The sequence below is a fragment of the Siphateles boraxobius genome, unplaced genomic scaffold (assembly GCF_051911475.1).
Source record: "Siphateles boraxobius isolate OS27281-9 unplaced genomic scaffold, OSU_SipBor_1 65, whole genome shotgun sequence".
NCBI lineage: Eukaryota > Metazoa > Chordata > Actinopteri > Cypriniformes > Leuciscidae > Siphateles > Siphateles boraxobius.
The window spans coordinates 15,897,454-15,923,249 of NW_027509192.1; the positions used below are offsets into that span (position 1 = coordinate 15,897,454).

At 38.8% G+C, this 25,796-nt stretch overlaps 2 protein-coding genes across 9 annotated transcripts in view; both read left to right on the forward strand.

The window, feature by feature from the left end:
• Nucleotides 1-23,506, forward strand: part of znf469 (zinc finger protein 469) — a 376,839-nt gene extending 353,333 nt beyond the window's left edge. For all 6 annotated transcript variants that reach the window (XM_077211301.1, XM_077211302.1, XM_077211303.1 and 3 more), the window contains one exon: nucleotides 9,925-23,506. In XM_077211301.1, coding sequence (XP_077067416.1) covers nucleotides 10,101-21,425 — 11,325 coding nt within the window. In that variant the 5' untranslated portion in view covers nucleotides 9,925-10,100 and the 3' untranslated portion in view covers nucleotides 21,426-23,506. The remainder of the gene's footprint in view (nucleotides 1-9,924) is intronic.
• Nucleotides 1-25,796, forward strand: part of LOC143721168 (troponin I, fast skeletal muscle-like) — a 492,195-nt gene that overhangs the window by 293,472 nt on the left and 172,927 nt on the right. The window lies entirely within an intron of this gene.

The following is a 25,796-nucleotide window of genomic DNA, read 5'->3' on the forward strand; positions in this document are numbered from 1 at the left end:
ATGTTATTTTAGATAAAACATTCCACATATTTTGCTACAACCGTCATCCATGCAAATTTATAAAATGTATTTTGTTTTCTTGACGTAAAGAAAGAAGATTAGTCTTTTTAGTTTTAATCATCTATTGTTATTAAAAAATCAAGATCAAAACCTTTCCATGTATCCCCTCTGGGACCTGCATACTACCTCCTGGGGTAGGAATTACTGCTTTTAGATGGAAAAAGTATGAAAGTTTAATAGAAACCCACTGCTGAGATCATTAAAATGTCTTTACACTTTTGTTGCTTGTAAATTCTGCTTTAAAATATCAGCCAATGTTCTGATAAGGAGAGATGGTGTTTAGCAAAGTTGTACAGTAATTAGGTAGCACTCTTTTAGTTTGTTAGTTTGGATTGTAACTTTCAGCAGAAGCCATAATATGGAAATACTATGTACTGTAGGATTATCGAAAGACTTTTTTCACCACGTGTCCCCTCTTCCCACATCATTAATCAGAGATGATGGTGCTGACTTTATAGGAAATGTCTAACTTCCTGTTCATGAATCCTTTCAGGTACTTTAGGAAAGGCATAGAATCTGAATGCCTTACTCATTATGCTGCATTTACATGCATGTGTATTGTATGTGTGTTGTGGAGCTGTGTTGTGTGCATTGTAATATGTTGAGTTGTGTTGTTTAATTTCAGACTTCACTAAATAACAATTGTGAAGGAATAAGCCATATATGCATCAGAATAATTTAGCAAATACTGTAAACAATGCATCTATTAAAACTCAGAGAACAAAGACCTCATGCTCACACTCTTTCCAACAAAATTAAATGCACTGATATATCGGATATTGAGAAGATATTGAAAATCAAAAGCACATACAGACTACAGATAGTCAGACTAACTATCTAGGAGTTAGTTCACCCCCAAAAAATGTCTGTGATCATTTACTCACCCTCACACCATTCTAAACATGTACTTTTAGTTCATCTTCTGAACAAAAATGATTTTTGGATTTCTGTCCCTCCATTGATAGCTACGCAAAGTCCACTTTGGCGCTTCAAAAAGTTAAAGAGATTGTAGAGATCGTAAAACTAATCCATGTGAATTGAGAGGTTTTGTCCCACTTTTCTGAAGAGACACTATCGCTTTATATGATGAACAGATTGAATTTAGGCTTTTATTCACATATAAACATTGATCAACGCACACAGTTGAGCAAGCTCAAGCATGCTTGCCTGATGTTCGAGAACCAATGTGGTTCATTCTCGTGTTACGCAGCACTTCTGCAAGAACCAATGCAGATCAATGTTTATGTGATAAAAAGCCTAAATTCTGTTTGTTCATCATATAAAGTGATCATGTGTCTTCAGAACTTTTTGATGTTACAAAATGGTAGTTGCGTGAACTGTCAATTGAGAGACGGAAATCTCTCAGATTTCACATAAAAATGTCTACATCCTTGACTGGAGTCCTTTATCTTGTATCTCTATATCAGGGGTAGGCAGGTCCTGTAGAGGCGCTGTCCTGCAGAGTTTAGCTCCAACCCTAAAATAAATTCACCTGCCTGTAGCTTTAGTAATCCTGAAGACACCAATCAGCTGGTTCTGGTGTTTTGATTATGGTTGGAGCTAAACTCTTGCAGGACAATGGCTCTCCAGCACCGACGTTGCCTACCCCTGCTCTAAACAATACATTTGTGATTGCATAGATGTTTGCAAATAACGCTACAATATTAAAAATATTAAAATATTCATTTTTTTCTTTGAGCAGCAACCCCAAACACCTTAGCTAGTTCGTAACAATGTTAAAACCCACTAAGCAACCACATAGCAACAGGTTAAAACCATTTAGAACACCTTAGCAACCACAAAGCAACAAACAACAAAACTCAGTTGTAAACTTTGACAATCATGTTTTCTTGCTTTCATGATAGTAAGGCTTAAATATGTGCTAAAAAAACTATTGACGCCATAGTGTAGCATTTAATATGTTCTCTTGATGTGTTGAGCTGTGGTGTTCATGTGGGAAGTACAGGTTTAAATCTCGCCATTGACATACTTTATTTCAATCCCCTTCCTCCACTCTTGTCTAATAGAACCTGACCAATAAAGAGAGAAAAGCCCAAATAAAGGGTCTGATAAAAAAAAAAAAACATAATTTACAGTGATGTAATGTGACTGCTTATAATTGTGGTTTTATTTGGGGAAAGGCAATTCCCCTTTTAGGCGCTGAGTGATTTGCCCTGCCACTCTCCCTCCGTTTGGCCCTAACTGAACCTCAACGTCAGTTGAACATACAGCGTTTCAGTTGATACAGGCACTGAGCCGAAGAATCAGGGAGTTAAGCTCATGTGGCGCTGGGCTGTCCTACGTCTTTGAGAGCTGCTGAGAGGATATGAAAGAAAAGTGGAAGTAAATGGCAATCATTGCCAAACTTCTAGAACTCACTTATCTTTGGCTTCAGCAAAGCTTCTAGAGTCATGTCCACTGGCCAGTGTTTTACCTCAATCTCTCTAAGCAAGATCTTAGGCTGAAAGCCAATCATCACAATGGAGAAGTCTGATTTTAGCTTTATTTGAAGAGGGTTTCGGTGTAATAAATGATCAACTATTAAGAGAATTTCCTCTGAAAACAAAGGTCTATTAAGAAGTGGAATTGAAGAGGTGGAGAATATACACATTATATATGAATGAAATAGCTGTAACATAATAATGAATACATTTAATCTCATGCAAGGCGCAAATGGATGCCTTTATACCATTGTGACTGAACTAAGTGAAGTTATTGTATCCAATTCAGAGCATTTGGGGACATTTTGGTCATTAGCGGCGATCATGTATCACTTTCTTCCTTTGTCCTTGAAGGTCATTTTACGGTTAATAAAATAAAGCCGATTCTGAACGGTGACAAACTCCTCCAGTCTGGAAGAGGAAAGAGCACTGGAGGTTGATATTTTAAAGAGCTTCATTAGTGCTAATAATGTTCAAGGTTAACAGGTTCATAACGGAACAAGAGCCTGACCCCCTTCTCAACTTATTAATGTCCTTTTAGTTTAAACATCTATTGTTCACGCAAGACATTTTCTCACTAGCTTGCTGCACGACTCATGAGTAATGTTCCATATCCTTGTAGGCCTACGGGAAATTGTGTCAAAAATGGGGAAAATCTCTTTTTAAACTGCCTGCAACAAAGATTCCATCATGTTTATGGAATGCTGTGGTTAGCAATATGGAAACAGACTAGGTCAGAAATTACATAGTAAAAATGGTCTGGTCTGGGGTGGAAAGGGAAAGTTTGGGGGGGGGCAATAGGGGAGCTTCTGGTATTATGCTCTGGTCTACCCCCACAACACAGGCATGCACAAATGCATCCTATCTTTAATTCTTCTCCACACTGCTCAGCACATTTCTGGAAAGGACGGTTATGAGGTAACCGTCTAGCACAAATGTCAGCAATCTTGTATCATCCTGAAATATAACCTTTAAAAACCCTCCCTTATTGAGAGCGGAACAAAATCTTACATACATACTTCTGGTACCCGTTAGCTATCATGCATGGCAAAAGCTAAAAATAAATGGGTTTGCGAGCTACTGCAGCTGTGTTTACTTTCCAAGCTACTATTAACGTTCTTTAATATCTGCGTATCAAACACATCAATTTGACCAAATGGGAGTTGTTTTTAAGTGTCACAAGAAATTATACTGGTTAATTCACATCACTGAAAAGTGCCGTCTCTCATTGTTGACTTTAGCGTGTGTCTAAAAACTCAAGCAAATTGCTTAAATAATAGATATTTTCAAAAAATAATATAAAAAGAGCTGATTGTTTTGAAGGTTGGTCTGGCTAATAGTAACCCTTCTCTGGCAGAACACCAGGTGTGTGGGCGTAAAAGCCGGCACTCCGTTAGCCAGTCTCTGTGTTTTTGGCGTGAACAGTGCAGACTTAAAGGGCATATTGAATTTTTTTTTGTTATTACATTTAAGGGTTCTTCAAAATTAATATATAAACTTGTAAACTCTTTTGTATAAACTAGCATGTGAAAAAGTTGATGCAGGATTTAAAATAGTTTTGCAAGACATAAGGGCACAAATTTAGTAGGAAACGTGACAGTTTCCTTGACTGTGTTGAAAAAACGCTTTTTTTTTCATCATCGCATCATATTACGTCACTAGAGGTTGTTTGTCGTTTTGCCGGCCTGTGCGCTCATTTAGTCCAGAGTATGTTGGTATTCAGTAGGAGCAGTTGTGATTCAGTGTGTTTTCGGTGGTTATTGTATTTCAATTTATCATCATTGTGGTAAATCATCTGTTTTACAAAATGTGCCTTGTCTTAATTTAATTCATTAAATTAATTGTGATTATTTTTTTTTATTCATTGTCACCAAAATGGGGCCATTCAAAGCCTTTATAAAGTTTTTCTCTCTTTCTCTGGAAACTGTCTCCTAATGGCTGACACAATACATGCAGGTAAGGGTCCAATACTCTGCTATTGCCTGATACATGATTGTACATATACATATTGTTTGTATAACGGTCATTTGTCTCTTGACCGTTCTGTCTAATTCTGGCCTGTCCCTGCTCTCTTGGCTCCATAGCAGGCTCATAATTAACTTACATGGCCGAGATCCGTCATACGAGTAAACATTTACAATTTCCTCAGTGTCTGAACTGTCATTGCGATCCATTGCTTTCCTATTGCTTTTCCTATTGCGGAAGTAAGATTTTCTCACAAAAACGACTCTAGAAGACTTAATAGCGTTTCATAAGTATAAATTTATATTTAAATCTAGTTCCTACATTATTTTTCTATACATTGACTCACTGGGTAACCTAAAATATGCCCTTTAAAGCGATTTAACAGCTACCTGAAAGAAGAGAGGCAGTCCCATTATCCCATGAGGGTCTGTCATAATCCTCCAAGCCCTTCAGATTCTCTCTTTCTGTTGTCTTTGTCTCTCCCCTTCGCTTGTCTTTGAGATCATTTTTTGCCACAGTGAGCCTCTGGAAAAAGCCAACAGTGTCAGGGAGGCCAACCAACACTCCTTATTGGCTTACATGGAGATACAAGGAGCCTTTGTGTTTAAAGGTGCAGGGATCTAGAGGATGTGTCGTCTTTAGCAGAGCTGTCCCAGATGGACCCTTTGTTTTTGGAGCTTTGTCTGGAAGCTTGCTCACAATTCCTACCAATGTCAGTTAAAAACCATGTAGAGCTCCCTGTAAATGGCAAAGACATACTTATAGTATATGGCTCTAATCCAAAACCAAGGAGCTACCTATACAGGGAGCATTTTAAGGCATCATGGGGACAATCCCACTGTAAAAACTGTTTCAGAAGGTAGCCACAACCACCTGGTCAAATTCACTCATATATCTTCACAGAATAAAAGCAATCCCATAATGCAGTGCACAGAAATCAGTGAAAGAAATGGCATGATGAATTATTAAAGTGCTGCATCATTAGCATAGCAGTGTTGAGTCTATCATGTGAAGAGAGCTATTTATGTCAAGTATGATGCACAGATTTCCTACCTTTAGATAATTTAAATTAAGTCAGACCTGTCTATGTAGGCAGCACACTAGGTTTTGGAATGGAGTGTGTGTGGAGGTACTTATGTGCAGAAATAAGTCTAGAATGTGATTGTGTGACAGCATAAAAGATGGACGTTGTTATTACAAGCTTTTAATTTTGTTTAAAAAATTTTTTGTCTTTTGTGTGAGACTTTAGCTAAAGACAGTATTTTCCTTCTCAGTGGAAAGGAAATTATAGTTTTGGCTTCCTGTAACATATTGTTCATAAGTGCTGGCTAGGAAATCAGGGTGCAATCAGGTGTGAATCATGCGTACATTTATCAGAATTTTGTCTTAAGTTACACACAGGAGTAAAATCAATACCATTAGTAACAAACAAATCATGCCAGGTCCCAGGAGTTCACACTTCAAGGTTATAAATATGATTTATAATTATTTACGTTGAAGTAATGGACAGGTAATTGCTTGGGTGCCATATGCCGTAATAAATAGAAGGATCGCCAGGGGGAAAAGACAGACGAGAACTAATGGAGGTTTAATTGGAGATGATAACTGACAGGATATTTTCTCAGAGGTGTAAATGGAGTGTTTCATTGTGGCTCAGACCAGTATGTCCTGCATGGGAGGAAAAAAGATATCCCAGGAAATTAAGGTCCTCGCACAGAAATTTAACCTGTTTAGCTACGACACACCAAAACCTTAATATTTGAGATTGTGTTCACATGCCAAGAAATATTTATGCATATAATTTGATGCACAAACAAAAAGACCCCTCCCTCTGCCCTGAGCTGCATAAGATTCAGCCATATGGGTCTGTTGGTAGTGTGTGGGCAGGCTGATTCGACATCAGGGCTGTGGAACACACAAGCTTGCTTTAATTGACTTATAAAACTGCCTAAAATGCTGTTTTATGGAGCCATTTTCAGACAACTCTCACGGGATTTCATATCAAGTCATAGTTTGTAATGAAATGTGTGATGGGCACACTTTATTTTCCCGGCCAAGTTCTCATAAACTTTAATCTTTCATGAGTAAAAAAAAAAGTTGGCTAACCAGAGAGATAACGTGTCACTAAATATGCACTTTAAATAGCATATGGAATCCATGGTCTGCGTGTGGCGAAGACTGGCTACAGGAATAATGGAGATAGGGTTGGGAAGTCAAACTGACAGTTGTGAGGATATAAATGACCCTGCATTCTTTGTACACTGACAGCTCTGGCTTTGGTGATACTTCTAGTAGGCCCCTGCGATTCCTGCAACTGTGGTCTTTGTTGTCACAGTCAGCTTGTGTTTCCCTCTGTGGCCGTTCCAGGGGGCTGGCCGGCCTGGGCAAACACCAAGGGAGACGTGATGTATGGCTCCCGGCCAGATCAAGCTTAGCCGCTGCAGGGTGCTCCCAGCAGTCGAGTGGAGTTGAGTCATCCCGCAGGCTGCAGGGAAACGAACAAACACACTAGCTTTGACTATGACAGGAGCTGAAGTGGGGATGTGACTTTTCACAGTCCTATCCAAACCCAGGCAGGGCTTGGACTCCAGACCAACCTGCTAAATACCAGAGCCAGGTGGACGACATGATGGAAGAGATAAAGCCTTTGAGAAGCGTGACACTGAATGCAGAGCGATTCACTGAAGAAAACGTAGCTGTTGAGCTTAACAGCAGCCTTAAAGGAATAGTTCATATGAATAGTTCAGAGAATCATTCTTACAACTGTTGTTTTTTTTTTTTTTTTTTTTTTACTTTACCAGAAATTACTTTGATGCACTGTCACAAAACACATCTGAAACAAGGTTTTGAACTGATTTTATCATATTTAGAGTTTAGATACGATCAGATAGGATTTGTAAAAGAGGAATTTAGCTGAATCCTAAAATGCATTCCTTCCAAAATCAACCTTGGGATCAGCTATGTTACTGCTTGAAATATTAAGACAGAAATGAATCCTTTCTTGAGCAAAGAAAAAAGAAAGAAATAGGTACGTTAATTTTGAGCTATTAAGCCTCAAGTTTTCTGGTGCATAAGGATAGTCCTGAAGCAGCCAAAATCGCAGAATAGTCATAGTTCCAGTTTGAAAGAAATTTGCAGGTGCTTATTTGGACAGCTTGTGACGTCTTTCAGAGGGTTTGAAGTCTGCTCAGATGAAATAGGCAACAAGAGGCGAGAAGGAAAACCAGAGGCAAATAAATTGGTAGAGTCTTTATAGATGGTTTGCACACTCCTCACATACATGTAAAAGAGCAAGTATAAAATGGGAAAAGAAAAGAAGAACAGCATGCATACAATAATGTAAACCATAGAAGTCATCTTAAAGGCACATCAACATTCATGTCACATTAGGTGTTTGTTACAAGCTTCACTCCCTTACCATCTTTAATATTCTTAAATGGGCTTATTATTTATGCAACGTCAGAGACTGATATGCTTAGACAAGAGCAACCTTCTCTAAATGGGTGAAACAGTGTAGATTGACTGGTTTACATGGTCTGTCATTTCCAGGTCTCTCTGCCCACAGGATACTAAGATCAGTCACTCTTGGGAGTCAATAAGTGTGGTGTGTATGTGCATATATATATATATATATATATATATATATATACAAATATTCTCTCTTTTTTTTAACAGAGTGCCTCATGGGTTTGTTCAGGTATGCTGTGCCACACCCTTACTAGTCAAACTGTCATATTTTAACAGTGATATATTCACTTTATACTCAACATTATGAATTGCCCGTCTATAAAAATGTCTGATGCGTATTTCACATTTTATAACATGTCATAGCAGAGCTCTCATACCTGGCCATTTTAAGATGAGAGAGATCAGTCCAGCTCTGAAGCCCGTGGCCATGTCAAGGAAACACAAGTTGATTGCACTGCATATACAGAGCATATTAAATTTGACCGTAAAAACAGTGATTGTGAAAAAACTGTGTGAGAGACTAAAGGACATCTAAGATGATGGATGTAAATAGATGCGAAGATGGATTACACAGTTCCCTAAAGCCTTTTTGTCACATGCAAATTTTTGTACAAACCATCTGTGAATTACATACAGCAGTGCACTTATTTGTGTTAGGTATGAATGAGATGAAAGGTTAGGGTGAGGTTTCTTTGTATATGATGCAGATGAATTGTTCTTGTAAATTGCTCTTTAATGTTGGGCCTGTCCTAGGCTTGCTGCAGTAGTCTGTGTTAGTTCAGCCATCTAATTCAGCTGGACAATAGATGCTACAATTATATGCTGAAATTGTCTTTTCTGCTCCATACAGCAGAGCATCATTGACATCTTGTAAAAGATGCTCCCTACAGATTAATCATGATCACGAATTTGAAAGTGAAAAGCAAGTGTGCATTCAAAAACGATTCAATACCCCGCATATGCAGTAGATAGCTCACTGATGTCTGCAAGTTTTAGGCCTATAGACCGAGTAGGCATACTCGCAAATTTAACAGCAAAAGTGAAATGTGATATAACACGATATACCGGTGTGAAAATTTCCTCACCGTGATATCCCTAGCCTGTAGCATGCAATTATGAATGCTGGGTTCACAGGGAAAAGCTTCAAACAATCATGTTGTGGGTTTTATTTCAGAATTTGTTGCCTCTAGGACATTACAGAAGAAAAATAATCCAATAAAAAACAAACTGCAAAAAGTCACACTTTCCTCAATTGCCATATCTGTGATCTTATTTTTGACTACTTTTACTTTTGTGAATATGTTTAAACGAGGGAAAGAATGCCAAGTATTGACCTGTGATTATCTATTCCTCCATTCCCAAATGGTCGTAAAGCAAAAAGAACTTCTTGTCTCCCTGGATGTTTTGTATATATATATAGTGTCAGCTGCTGAAAGTGCACAGTTGAAAAGCACCATATTTACAGATTTTCCAAGCAGAGAAATTACAATTTTCTGCCATACTTTCAGCTGCTTATAGTCTGGCCACAAGCAAAACACTCTTAGCCAAAGTAAACCTGAATATAAACAATTTCTGGAGCACCCAAAGAAAGTCATACATAATTAAAAATATATTTAACTGAATATTTTATGAAGTAGTATCTAGTGCAGTGCATTTTGTTTACAGTTTCATGTGTAAAATTGCAATTTTTTTAGATTTATGTGAATGAGATGTAGACCTGCTGAATATGCAAAACTGATGCAGTTCTGCCCTCTTCAGGTGAGAAGTGGAATTGCTTGTCTCAGGTTATTCCCCAATGCTACAAAATAAACATTTTACCACCTGAGTGAGATTTCTGCATTCATATGCAATTACTGTTCACATTTATTTATAATGATTGAATTGTATTGTATTTTATATAACATTATTTCTCTGTAGCATTATGAGTATTACCTAATGTGAAAATTAAAGTGAGAATAACATTTTCTTATCCTTTCTCTTCTATTTTCAGATCACAAAAATGACATGAACATTCCTTCATCGGGGAAATGAAGAAATAAGAGGAAATACTCCTGTACATCAAGCTTCTGTTCCTGCAGGTCTATTGATTCTGACTGAAACACAATGTGTCCATGTCACAGCCTGTGCAGATAAGGACCAGCGTGCTGAACTAGCCACATTGGCAACATGACTGAAGAGACTAAACAGTCCTTGGCTGCCAAAGAGCTGGATAATGAGTCCAAAAAACAGGATAAGGGGGCTGTGGAGCTCAAAAGCTTAATGGAGTCCCCTGAGCGCTTTCAAAATGTGAGTCTGGAGCCACAGGCTGTGAACAATATTGCTAAGTTTGCAGAAAAAGAGAGGGACAACGCGCAGCAACGTGAGGCTGTAATTCGCCCACAGCAGGCTGGAAAGATTGATTTTAAGTCACTACAGAATCAATCGTTCAATAGCAACAGGACATGGCCCAGCGGCAAGGACAGCCCTCAGTCGCCAAGTGGAAAGAGTCGCAATAGAGACAAGAGTAGAAAGCCAGGGAAAGAGCGTGGCAACCCACAGCAGTTGTACAGATTGAGTATTACTAACCCACGCTCAAATCCCACAATTGGGATAGCCTATCCCCAGCAGAAAGTCTCACCTCCAAAGAAGCTTGAGTCCAACAGAGGTCCTGTCTCAGGCAGCTACCGCTTCCATGTGCCAAGTATTCCAGAGCGAGAGGCCGAACTGCAGCAGGAAGAACTACAGTTCAGGTGCTTCCATGAGAGCTCACCTAACCTTACTTCCCAAAGTTATACCTCACATGCTGTTGGTGCCACCTCTGGAGTACCTGCTCACCAGAATCCACCCTCTACTCAACAAAAGAAGCCCAGCCCAATCGAGAGCAACAGTACACAACTTGCCAATGAAACTTTATTCCCTGACTTTCAGCTGAGTAAAACAGACATGTGGCAGTCTCCAGATAGGACTTTCAGAAACAATAATTATTCCCTTACTTCACAAAAGCCAAACAACCTTGTGGAGTTGAACAAGACTAATGGAAGTTTTATGCCTATGCCATTTCAGTATGGATACCCATTGTTAGAGGAGTCAGCCTCTGATTCCTTTCCCAGTGGTCGGAATGCACAGTCTCAAGACTACAATGATATTTCTCTTGCCCCTAACCAGGTTTCCCATAATTCATTCTCCTTTCCATCCTCTTCAGAGGGCCATGAGGCCATGCAAACTAGTGCACAGTTTGGTAATGACCAGGTAGAGGACAGGCAGTCATACCAGATACACCATAAACCACCCCAGTACATGCAGACGCCACATGGTATGTCATCTTCTGTTCCCAGCAATGACGAGAGCTCAGCATCAAGTACTCGGCAAACAGAGAAGAGTAACAGTGTTTCAGATAAATCTGAGTCTTCAAGTCCAATAGACAGCAGGGACACAGGTTTCGCAGTAGTGGGCAAGAGAGGCTGCCATCTTAAAAATGGTGCTCCCAGCCAGAGAGTTCTTATTCAGGGCAGTGTTCATCATATTAGAAATATTGAACAAGGTTCAAGTTCACAAGTACATGTAATTAGCCCCCCACATAATGGTATTCACATCAGCCCAGGGCCTCTTGACAAAAGTCCCAGTAAACACCACGGCAGGGCATCACACCCATGGGAAGGTACAAACAAAACGTTTCCACCACCACTCATAGACCAGACCTCCACGCCTTACCCCTTTCAGTACCAACCTGCACCAGAACAAAGACAAAACACTGGCATTAATGGCCGTATGCCTTGGCAGCAGAAACACTTCACAACTGCCATGCCACACCAAAATAGGATTGATCTCTCCAGGCAGTTGAGCAATCAGCAGCTTACTTTTTTGATAGGCCCATCAGACTGGCAAGATGACAATAAGCCACACAAAAACATCAACCATAAAGATTCCAACAACTTCCTCAACAAAAAGAAAAATGATGGCTTCTCAAACCAAAAGCAGGACAGTGTCAAGCAAGGCTGCAACACAATTCCACCAAGTCATTTTACAAATAAGGTGGATACAAATCAAGGCCCGGTGGGTGATCCCAAGAATAAGTCATTATACTTTGGTATTAACCACCCAGTGCCAGTGACATCAAGAAACTGTAGCTACCATCCATTACATGTAGCACCCTTAGGGCTGAAGATGGTGTCACCATATGACTCTCCTTCACGTTCACCCACTCAAAATCCAGCATATAGCAGTACGTGTTCATCACTCTCCCCAGCCTCCACAAACTCTGTCAACAGTAACTCTGATGACAGCCAAATTTCAAAGGTTCTGTCCCCTCAGTTTTTTCAGCAGCAACAGGATAAAGTATTGATATCATCTAGTAACATGAACACTAACCAGCATCTCTACTATTCAGAAGCTTCCAGAGACTTGCACTATAAACAAGAAAGAGCCAAAGAAAACACGGCAAGTTTTATGCCACATAACAGGCATTCAAAGTCCAACATGGACAATGGAAAAGGTTGTTTGGAGACCTACAGAACAGAAAACCATCCCCCACCTCCATATTCTGCCCACCAACTCGCCACATCATTAGTTTCAGCAAACCTTGACCAACTGGATGTGCTTCTGACATGCAAGCAATGTGATCAGAATTTTAATAACCTTGTCTCTTTTCTTGACCATAAGCAATACTGTGGACAGCATACATTTGCACAAAAAGACTTAAAAGATGTGCCAAAAGTGGAAGAAATAAGGACGTTTCAGACAGACCATACAAAAGCCATGTCATCTGGATCCAGTTATGCAATTTTGAGAAGTTCTTCTGATTTGCATCTGTCTCTGCTCGGACTGAACAAGAATGGGGAAATAGTGCCAGATAATGAAACCAAAGGAGATCTAAAAGATGATTCAATGAAACTAATGCTACCATCTGCACCTTTGCCAGATTTAGAAATGGAAGATCCCAAATTGGATAGCCTTATCACAGAGGCTTTGAATGGACTAGGCTATCAGTCAGACAATGCAGAAATTGATAGCAGCTTTATTGATGCATTTGTTGACGATGACCTCACCACTACTAAATGTACATCAACAAGACAGGCTTTGACTACCAAAGACTCCACGATATTTGAAGGTAGAACTAACAATGAATCAACATCTAGTGAGAGATCTCAAGCTCACTGCAAATATCCTTTTGACTCAGACTTAGATGGCCTTAGTTTAGACAGCAAACACACAGATATCCCTTACAAAGAAAGCCAACAAGAGTTGATACAAAAAGAAGGCCTTAAAGCAGAATCCTCTCCAACAGAGTCACAGGAGTCAAATTGCACACAAATGGAGTGGGAAGCAAGAAAGTCAGAACAAACAGAACTCAAAAATGATTACAGTTCTAAGTTTCTTTTATCAAGCAATTTTTCTGCAAGATGTGGGCTTAAAAGCCTACAAAGCAGCACAGCTTTAGTTAAAACAACATGTCCTAGAACCACCTGTGCCAACAAAAGTCCAACAGCTCAGAAACCAATCGCAACAGAAGGAAAACGGAAAAGGACAGGTGGTGGAAGCTGGAGTAAAGAGCTTATTCACAAAATTGTTCAACAAAAGAACAAGTTGCATAAACTCCATGTAAAGGGCACTAAAAACATGCAGTTTTCACTTGTGATGGAGAGAGTGACTCCCGCAGTGCAGAACCCTACTTTCAGGGAATATGATTATGTTTCTGACTCAGATGACGACTGTGAGCCTGTAAAGATAGCCAGTCAGGGACGTCTCAGCCAGAGCATTCGCTGCAAGTACACATACACTAAAGAGTGTAAGGGGAGGATTTGTGCTGACAAGAGCCGGGAAAGTTCATGGAAACAAAACAAAAATGAGTCCTTTGATCCCAAGAAAGATTTTGATGTCTCTCCATCCTTAATGAAAGACAACCCTGGTCCTAAAAGGCTACAAAGAAGGAGCAGTAGGTCTTCCACAAGCAGTGAACTCAGCACTTCAATAAGTATTTGTAGTGATAGCATTGGCAGCCCAAAAAGTATTGATCATACAGATTCAGACTCTGAGAAAAGAATGGAAGTACAGAGGAAAGATCCAGAGACGCTTGAGCAGAATGTGTACAAGGAATCCCCACCAAGGATACGGAAAGAGTCTAGCACATCACTTGCTTTGACCTTCACAAAAAATACAAAAAGGTACAGCACTGATAAGATACTACTCACTGAACACAAGGATCAATTCACTACTTCAAAATGTTCAAGCATTATCTGTAAGACTGAAGAGACTGCATCTGAGCATACAATGACTAAAAGTACTGTCAGCCTTGCAAGATTCAAAACCACCAGAGTGGAAATAGAGGGAAAAGGGGACCACTTTGGTTTTGAGGCAGGAATTCTTGCAACCACGGAAGAGCCATTCAAAAAAGATTACCCAAAAAATATCACATCACCAAGAGGGTCTGGCATAACACTGAGTCCAATGGAAACGACAAACAATAGAGATTCTAGCCATCCTTTTACACTCACAAAAGATGCTGTTGCATCAAAGGGTAAATCCCACAAGAGAACAAACAGTTCTGAATTTTCGGCACCCATTTTTGAGAAAGCCATCAGTAACAACACATCAAGTGAGGTAGCCAACAGAAGCTCAAATTATCTATTCTCTGAACCCCCACCTTTTTGCACTTCACTTGTGAACAAAGTCTGTTTATCACCTTCAAAAGTCCATGATGCAGCTCAAAAGGATGTGCAATGTCTCATTCCCTATCCGTCAGAACATGATCAAAGTCTTATAAAATCACCTCTTTCTTTTGACACAACGTCAATGTTTGGCGACCTTTCTGTGGGAGGTTTTGAGAACAATCTTTATCCAGATATTCAGCTTGCCAAAGAGAGCTTCAGTCCTCTGGAAACCACAACAGATAAGAAGGAACTTTTTGAGTCGTCATTCTCACCATTCTTAGAACGGAGAGACTGGAATCTAATGGTTAATGTTAGTCCTGTGCTACCAGATGAGATTTCTCAGTACAAAGAGGACTCTGACTCAAATGAGAATAAGACCAATTTTAACTATGTCCCATTTGCTTTGACAGAGAAATTAACGGACTACACTCCTAATCTCAACAGCGTGTCAGTTGATGATCTGGAAATAAAAAGAATTGTTACAGAGCTTGAGAGTCAGCTGCAAACAGCCAAGCTCAGCAGCCCTCCACCATTAGACAGTGAGCTAACAAAACAGCTAACCATGAGCAAATTCTCTCCACTGAGACTTGACCCTGAAAGTGAAGATGAAGGCAGTAGCTTCCAGATAAACTGTTCCTCAGAGAACCTGGATATTGCCAGACCAGTAGACTCAAATTCAGCACTGTTCTCAGAACCTGACTTACCATGGTCTAGTCCACTCTCATTTGGATTGATGTGTGGACAGCAAGGTCTTCATACACCAATACATTCATCTACTATCAACACACCAACTGATTCAGGACATGAACATTTGGATATAAAGGGCAGCATGGGGCTCACTGATTTGAACACAGAAAACAGTTCACCTCTGTACCAAGAAGACAAACCTGAAAATAATGAGTGCTTGGACAAGTCAGAAGAGATGCTTGAACATGAAATCTACACAGAAAATCTGATGAAGAGCCTGGAAGTAATCTCAGATTCTTTGTCTTCAGGTTTTACATCACCTCAGTCATCTCCCAATCAAGAGTGTGTGGTTCATGAGGAACACGAAAAACAAGACAATGAATACTCAGAACACATTGAGTCTGAATATGTAGAATTTAGAAACACCGAAGCAGAGCTCACAAAGTTCTCAGTGGAGACAAATGCATTTTCAGATAACCTAGAAGAGAAAACCAGTGACATTTCAGAGTCAGAAAATGAAACACAAGCCAGACTTAATGAGACTAGTAATGACACACTTCATAAAGAAGATTTAGCAGCTAATAAACAACAGCTTGCTGAGAGCTCCTTTAAGAGTCCACAAACTGGATGCTGTGTGAACTCAAATGAAATTGACTCAGTGAAGTCTTCAGTCTCTAGAAATGAGTCATCTGTCAGCCAAACCGAGAATGCTGAGGACAATTTGAATGCAAGCCAATTTGATACACAGTTTGACTTAAAAGACTCATTGTATATTACCAATAGTCCAGATTTCTCCAAAATATCACACTTTTCAACATCCCCAGCCATACCAAAAGACAAAAACATGCTGTGTGTTGAAAAAACACAGGAATGTGATGAAGATTCAGCTCTAGGCAACAGGCAGGCATCTGACAAAACAGGTGGAACAGACTGTCCTTCTGATACAAACATCCAACCACCCCTTTCAAACATCAGTTCTTCTCTTTGTCAAGCCAATTTGTCAACCCATTCACAATTAAATAATAGACAAAGGGTGGTTTCTCCTAAACATCTTCCTGTAGTTCAAGATGAACATGACTGTACAGAGAGTGTGGAGAGAGCCATGCATGATATGGCATTTCCTGTGCAATCGGAATGTGAAGAGAATCAACAGAAGAACATTGAGCAAAGTCCTCAACTTTATACTGTGACTCAATCACCACAGTTGTCTCACAACTCTATCCAAAGCCCTTGTGAACTGAGAGATAATGGTTCACTACCAGGCACAGTTACCCCTGCACTGAGCAAAAACGGACAAGACCTGGAAGACAAAAACTCAGATCACAAAAATGTTGGTGGGTCCGTAGATACTTCTGATTCAGCAACACCAGAATTAGATAATTCATTTGTTCCCCATCAGGATTTAGTAAAAATCAGAGAGAGTGAAATGTCTAGCTCTGGAACACTGTTGGCTGTGGAGGACATTATCTCTAAAAAAAAATTTGTTGAGACTTCTCTGCATTCTAGGCCATTGGATGGCTCTCATGATACAGGTGCACTGTATGATTTGAAACTCAGCCCCCTGAATTACAGTGAAACATGCTTCAATGACTACAACTTCACCTCTAAATGTTTAAACAAAGGAAATGACCAGTCTGGTGTAAAATCTAACTCCACAGACAAATACATTCTCAATGCCTGTGCTTTCCCTCTTGATAAACCTTTGTCATCCAGTCTACCGTATAATGCAAATGAACCAGAGCCAAATATCCAGGGCCACCTGATTGGACTTGATATAGCCGAACACTCTATAAATGAAAACATCCAAAATGATATTAAATATTCGAATGTATCAGCTCCCTGCAGTAATTATGTTGAGGATGTCACTACAATTGACTCTGAACAAGTCTCAAACATTAACCAGAGTTACATTAATGGTACTCATGTTCCACATGAAACTGTTGATTACATGGATCTGCAACTGACACTTCTGAAGAAAGTAGATTCTGAGAAGATAGACAATCAGATGATTACCAATGAGCATGATGCAATGCAGAGGTCCACCATGTTAGATGTTAAGGAGACATCTAAACCTCTGATACCTAGTGAAAAAGCAGTATCTGTGGGTCTTGCATGCACATCTGTCCAAAATGAAGGACAGAGTCTAAGGTCAAGTGAGACAAAATCCTCACCTAAAAAGGGTGGTACACAGAATGCAATTCATGCAAAATTTCAGTGTGAAATATGTGCAATGTTCTTTCGTACACATGCTGGGCTTAAAAGACATAAAGCCATGAAGCACGTAGTGAAGACTGAAGGGATTTCACACATTGAAAATGTAAATATGAGTAGCCAAGTGTCTAAGCCCATTTATAATATGTCACACCCAACAGACAAAGCACTGAAAGATAGCATGGATGTTATGGGTCCAGCAGTTCTTTCACATTTAAACAGAAATGAAATCTCAGATGGACAAGGACAGAAAACAGATGCACATTTGATCTTCGAAGAGATTGCAAGTGATTCTGATATGTCAAAGATCCCAGAAAGTTGTGATACTGATCAGACAACTCTTGTTAATGAAAGGACAAATAACGGTATCAATTCCATGGACACATGCAATGAAATGTTTTCTCCAAAATTGGTAAAGCAAGACACTTTTTCAGATGAAATACTTAGTACTCTTAAAACAGATATTTTGCAGGCTATATCTCTAGATTCCCCCTCAATGGTGCAACAAAACTCTCCTAAGTCACCTGAAAAACAGATTCCGGATTGCAGTCACAGCTATCATGAAGTCAATGTGAGAGAGGAACAGAAGAGCATGGTAACTATCAGCACTGAAGAGCAAAAGGAAGAAACAATTTCTTCCTCAGAGCCTTCCAATTTGCATAAGAAAGGTGACACATATGACATTGATGATGTTGTAAAGTATTGTGATAACCCAAAATATGTTCAGACAGAAGATATCCACTATCCACTTGGGGATTCTTCTGTAGATATTAAGCGTGAGAACACCTCTTCTCCCACAGAAGACAGTCACATTCTTACTGGTACTTTAGGAATGGGACCAAATCTTAAAGCTTTCTTTGATGATGAAAATACATTTTCTCAGTTATTCCCAAGAAATGATGACAGGAAAAGAAAGAAATGTGCAAGGGTCTATGGTAAAAGCAACAAAAAGCAAAAACAACTGTCCTGTTTAGTTTTAGACTGTTCTCCCACTGGTGCCTTTATTGACAAGTATGCAGAGTCTAAAGAAAACAAGTTGGGACACATGTTCACCAACGGCACAAATGACGCTTGTGAATATGAAACCATATCAATCGACAATGATAACATGCATGCGACGACTCCCAAAAGCTTAGTGAACAGCTCTATAGAGAACACTTGTCTTTTAAAAGGTGGCCTAATGGATCACCAGGCTGGTTACGAGGAAAATGCAGAAACTGGCATTAAAGAATTCTTATGTGAGAATGAGGGCACAATTAGACAACCCTTAGAGCACCAGGATGATTCACATGATTGCGCTGTGTCAGAAAACACAGTGTCATCAGTTCCTCAGAAAGATTGTAAACCAGAGGTTCCTGATACAGGTTGCCCTCTCCAACTAGCCTGTGTTCAAGAAAATGTCTCTTGTTCACCAAGCATTGAGATACCAAACCATGACACTACAATTCAGATTCCTGTACCCTTTTTTGAGCCTGAGAAAGATATGCCTTTGGTTGCGACAATTGCAAGCACAGAACTGAAAGACCCTTTAAGACCTTGCAAAAAGCCTATGGAGCGGAAGTGTAGGAAACGCATAGAACCTGGACTCAAACCAAAGGATAAGCAGTACAAATGCAAGGTGTGTTTCACATGGTTTCTCACCTTAGGTGAGCTCGATTTCCACAAGCTCTCTCACAATCCATCACCTCCCCCCACTTGCTATATGTGTGTCCAGCGCAAGTTTACCTCCCGGGAACAGCTTAGGGACCATCTCAGGGAGAAACACGCCAAAAACAAAGCAGGTGTTTGGACTTGTGGGATGTGTTTGAAAGAAATTTCAGATGTCTGGATGTACAATGAACACTTGCGTGAGCATGCCACACAGTTTGCACGAAGAGGGCAGTCTCAGAGTTCCCTCTTGGACATGCCTGGGTGTTTCATGCAAGAAAATGCTGTGAAGCACTTCATATCTTCAATAATGCAGCATCGGCACAGCAGACCTGCAAGAGACAATGTTAAATCATCATCTAAAGAAGAGAGAAGAACATCTTTTGATGTTAATGGACAAGAGCCAAAGGTTCCAGAGGAGTCTTCCACAATTCTGAAGACTAAAACGAGTATTGGGGGAGGAAATAAGCATTGCGCACTGACAACGCTTGAAGTTTTACCTAAAGCAGAGACTTCTTCTAAAAATGCTGAGATGCATCCTAACTGCAAGGACCCTTCAAGGGATTGTCACCACTGTGGCAAGCAGTTTCCAAAGCCTTTTAAGCTCCAGCGCCATTTAGTGGTCCACAGCTTGCAAAAGATTTTTCTTTGTCACAAATGCCCAGTATCCTACAAAGAGGCAAAAGAGCTTAAAGACCACCTTAAAAATGAACATGACGAGACAGACGAGCCAGACTCAAAGCACACCACACTCTATACTTGTGAACTCTGTGCTGATGTCATGCATGTAATCAAGAAGTCATTCATCTGCAGTACCTGCAACTACACTTTTTCAAAAAAGGAACAGTTTGATCGTCACATGGAGAAACACCTTACTGGAGGGAATAAGATCTTCAAGTTCAGGGGAGTTGTGAGACCTTGCAAGCCTTTTAATTCAAAATATGACAAATCTGACACGCCACCAAGCAAGAAAAGGAAAGCAACTGAGAGCAGCTTAGACATCACAGTGTCACATATGCAAAGCATCAAATCAGTGTTGCCTATCATAGATGACACTGTGAAGAACAGTACTGATGAACATTCAACGCAAACAAACAATACCAGTGTGAAAATTGAAGATGAGGCTGAGGACTTCCCTGCCAGGGATACTATTGAGTGTACAGTGCAAACAGATTCTGCGGAACAGAGCCTTCCATCAACAGAGCTGAAGGAAGAAGATGTAAGCTCTTCTCCATCTTATGAAATGCAAGCAGATGAGCCCAGGGAAGTGATTGCAACAGACAAAGGACCCCTGACAGAGATTTGTGATGTTAAAATAGAAGATGACTGTTGCACCATTCCAACAACATTGTTAGTTTCCGAGATTGACATTTCGAGCATTACCAAACTTAAAGACACGGTGGAGACAACCCCTTCATTAAGTCTTGAAGCAAGTGAACAAGGGGAAATAAGGCACTCAAGTCAATGCACCATTCAATTGTGCAGTCAAACAGACATACATTTACCAAAACAAGGCATGCAAGGAATGCAAGGGCTCTCATCTTGTAATGACTTTGAACTCTCATCTGTGAAGCAGGATCAAAATAAACAAAATTTTCAGACTCACAGTGAACAGCTGACTACTGCTCTGACTAAGCACATAACTATGGTCAAATCTGAGGAAACAATGAAACAAAGTCTTGAAAATAACCTTAGTGCCACTGATTCTGCACATCACGCCAACAGCTCTAATACATGTGAAGACAAGGATTCAACCAAGCAACAGAAGAAGAGGAAAGATCTTAAGACAGCTCACAGCTCTCAGAGAACGCAATCTCCAACTGCAAGGGAAAATTTGGGGATTGACCCAAGGGCCAAAAAGAAGTTCAGACCCAGCAGGTTTGAAAATATTGATGGACAAAGGAAAAATGAACTTCCCAATGACTATCCAGTGCTTACATCAGTAAAGGATGACACAGTCAGTAACAAAATAATCTCAAAGCATAAAATAGGGTCACCTAATCTGGGCCTTCACCTGAAGAAAGGTTCTGTAGATAGTTTCTCACCAAAAAAGGTTGAGATTGTACGTCACTTCACCGAAGATTGTAAAGGGAAAAAGAACATTCCTAGGAGACCCATCCATTCCCCTTCTTCCAGGGTCTCCACCATGAACAATTCATTTAACAAATCACGGTCCAAGCCAGGGGTCAGATCCATAGAGACTCACTCATACCGTACTGCAGAGTCACAGAACAACCTCCTCAGCCAGCTGTTTGGCCAAAGACTAACTAGCTTTAAAATTCCTTTAAGGAAGGACACTTCTGAATCAATTAAGGATTAAAATGAATGCTATTAACGAGGAGGTAATTAAGTGATCCACTAGGCATGTGATTAAGGCAGTGTATTCATGATACTTGGATTGTATGGCCCTCCTCTGTGAAATAATTGAACTCTTGTTTAGTCACTTTATTGCATTCCTCTTGTAAATGTGTATTTACATATATGTGAAGACCAACAACAAAATGTATGAATATAGGATGAATATGTTGGTTACAAATTTATTTTCTCTATTTTATAGTGGAGCATTATCTCTAAGAGACTGTATTTCAGCAACAACAAAGAAAGGTTTATGGGAAAGAATTTACTTGAAAATGAACTGAGAATATTTGTTTTCCAAATAATGCATGACACTTTAACATTACATGTTCTTAGATGTTTTCCTAGCAACAGGACCAAAAGACATCCTAACTCTGGATCATGTCAATGTGCTTTATTTTATATGCTTTCAGAGAATTACTCCTTCATACTCTTTTACTTTACTGTATTGCGGAGACACTCATTAGTATTAGCTTTTGTATCATCACTAATTGGTGCTATGTTATTTTATAATTATTATTTTTTGTGTAATGTGAACACAATGTCTTATAACTGAAGGGAACATGTAGCAATTACACTCATTCAATCATTGCTGGTACTCAGTTTTAGAGGAAATTACACAAACATACTGTGTAAGATCAATCAAAAAGAAAGGGTTTATTTGTGTCCTAATTTGATCTGTTCAGAGGAGGGCAAGGGAAAAGCCTTTTCCAAAACTGTATTTAGTTTGATTTCATCTATAATATGAACTCAGGTGCTATTATTGCGCATGAAACCCTTAAGAATTCTTCCCATGCACTGATGTGACCATACACAAACCCCACACATGATCATCTATATATGTTCCCCAGTTCTTTAATAATTACTATTTACAAGAACAAAAGGTGCTTTATGTTTATATGTATCTTATATTGTATAATATTGTAGGTTAATTATTTCCAGTGCAATTCATAATGTCAAAGTTCTATTTTAATAATGTGCAAAAGATGAAGAGAAAAAAAAGACAGCAAAATGCAAAGCCTACTAAAGGTTTATGAGTGGATCATAAAGTGCATCATATAAACTTGGTTATTATTTTTTGTGCATCAAGTCTTTTGTTTCTTTGTCATTCTGGTGGTTTCCTTATTTAATGCTGTGGATCTGTCAAAATGAAAGTGCTTGTGACTTCTCACAATACAATGTGAAAGAATGAACTGTGTGAAGTGTGCAATAAGAAACAGAGTACAAGGTTTTTTTTAATCAGTCAAGAACTGCACTGTATCCTTTGAATTCACATTTAATAATCACTTTAAATTGACATCCACAATGAAAATGTGAAGATCATAGAGCCATCAAGGGTTGACAACCTGTTTTTAGTATGGAGAATGACAGCTTTGATCCGGACAAAGACATGACGTCTTACAAAGCAATTGTGTAACAAATCTATCTGAAAAATAAGGTGGATAGTGGGGTCCAAAACGAAGACCACTAGTAAAAATGCTTGTATTTTTGCTGCTTCTTTTTTTTTTTCATTTGAAATGATAGCTTAAACAAAAAATCAAGCTTATATGAACTGTGTTAGTTTGTTGTGTAAAACCTGATGATCATGTTATCCAGCATGATTTGAGAAATAATTGTTCTAAATAGTATCTTAGTATCTCAATGTCACGAATTCGCTTATTTGATTCACTAATTTTTTGAAAAGTATCTCAAAATCCCTTGATTATTTCCAAGTTTAAATTAGATTTTGAATCCTAATTTTTCAGTATGGTCTGACTTTTGAACCCCACTGTTTTTATGCACATTTTAATTCCTAAATCCATGAATTCATTTTAAATGGTTTTCCCTCCAGTAACTCCACACTATGATCCAATGACAATAACTCTAGACAGAAAAAACCCAGTTATTCAGAATTAGAGTAAACAGTACTGACTTTGCTCAAAAACAATGGCACATCATTCCATAATCATTCATACACAATCGCACAATAATTACCCAAATAAGAGCTTCTACTGTTTAAGCAAATGCACATCACAAACAACAGGAAATAAAGTTTGACTGTTCAATTAACTTTACTTATTTGTTGTTCAGAAAAGGACTAACAGACAAGTCCTTTCAAGCTGATTTATCACTGTGTGTTTAGTGGCTTGTATCCCTACATGAGCCTTATTCACCTTCACATAGGAATAAAAAGCCATAAGACACAACAGCTGTAATGGGAGCGCCGCAGTGAGGGAACTCCCTGGCTTTCAACAAAGATGTAGGAGCCCGTATCGAAGGCACCTGGTAGAAGAAAGAGAGGAAGGAAAAGGATATGACAAAGCTAAGCAGGCAGAAAGATAGATATTATAGTGTGAAATTGATATGATCTTAGCTATCATAGAGACATTCATAATGTGTCACAGTAAGCGTCAAGAGCGAGGCATTTCCAAGACAGCTATATTTCAGTGAGGTCTAATGCATTAATCAATCATACCATGTGATGCACACAAAAGCTTCTGTAGCTGTGAATCTTGTAATTGCCACTGATTACTCTTTTGGGTTTAAGCAAATATGCAGCGAAACTCATGATTAAATGTTAATTTAATTATGCAAACAGTGATTAGTTCAATTATTCAGAGCAAATTTTACCACAATGCAAGGTGCTCATTAAACTACAGTAACTGATTACTAATGGATGAATGATTTATATGCAGAAATAAAAAAGGTGTCACAAATGGTCAGGGCAGCTGATTTGCATTATTGACAATCACTCAAAAAAAAAAAAACACTTTTCATTGCATTTTCTTCCAGTGCTGTTTGTTGGTGCCAAGCAATAATTGTACATCTCCTTGTCAGGGCTGTTCTGATCATTTCATCTTTGAGTAAAATCTCCTGGGAGACAGCACAGCTTTGCTCTTTGAAGCGGAGTGACATTATCACTGGCTGGCCCTGAAAATAGCATCAGTTTCGCCATACTGCCACTCACAGAGGGCTGAAGATCAGGGCCAGATAGAAATGGGCGACTGGTCAGCGGTAATGACATGGAGTCTAAAGGGAACAGAGGCCATCTTCAATCTCACCTTTCAATCCCAGCAACCCTCAGTCCCCATTCAGCAGAGTATAGTGCCACTCACAGCTTTAGCACTGATGGAAAATTACTGGGAATTCCATCACATTGCCCCAATGTCAGAGATGGAGAGTGACAGCGGGAGAAAAAAATTGATAAATGTGACTATTTGGTTCGGGGAGAGCTTTCGGCTCCCTATGCCACAACACAATATTTAATCCGTGTCTGGGCTGGGGGGCTCGAGTCATTTTGCTGTTAATTTATGGCTCATTTGGGGAATAATACCAGGCTGTCATCCATTTACATCATAACCAGTAAAGATGATTTGATGAGAAGGTTCCCCAGTGCTGGAAAACAGGAAATGCAACACAGGTAATGCCTTCAATGGAGGATGCCCATGTGTAAACCAGCATGAGTTATGATTGTGTTTTATCAGGATCAAGGCATGAATGAAAAGACATCACTGCAAGCCCCTAGCACTTCATCATCATAACAAAGGACAGCCTTAAAAATCGAAATCAGTCCTACTTCAGCATTTAGGTGGGTTTTATTTACAACCCATTACTGTTTTATGAATATGAAACAAAAAATAATTGGATAACACTTTTTATGATGACTGAATATATAACAATGCATTAGAAAACTACATGCTTTGTAATGCTTTATAATGCCTAAAAATGTACTTAATAATTTGCATGTTCATATATTCCATTATAATACATAACCCATATTTTATAATGGTATAATATAAATATTTATATCTAATAATTTAATGGCAAATGAAACAAAATTCCTAAAACTAATATAACATTAATGCAATACTCGCCTCAAAATATTCCATTATAATACATAACCCATATTATATAATGGTATAATATAAATATTTATATCTAATAATTTAATGGCAAATGAAACAAAATTCCTAAAACTAATATAACATTAATGCAATACTCGCCTCAAAATATTCCATTATAATACATAACCCATATTATATAATGGTATAATATAAATATTTATATCTAATAATTTAATGGCAAATGAAACAAAATTCCTAAAACTAATATAACATTAATGCAATACTCGCCTCAAAATTCAAAACAGACGATTATAAGTAGTGCATAATTAGTAGTAAGTAACGCAGTTTACATTACACAGCTGTCAGTATCATTAAAAAGTCTTTAATGATATATATTGTTAATTCAATATAACATTTCTTTTTGTGGAAAATTACAAACTAATTTTACCATTGTAAAAATGCAACAGTAAAACTTTTAATCATCTACTATAAAATTAGATGGATTATGCAAG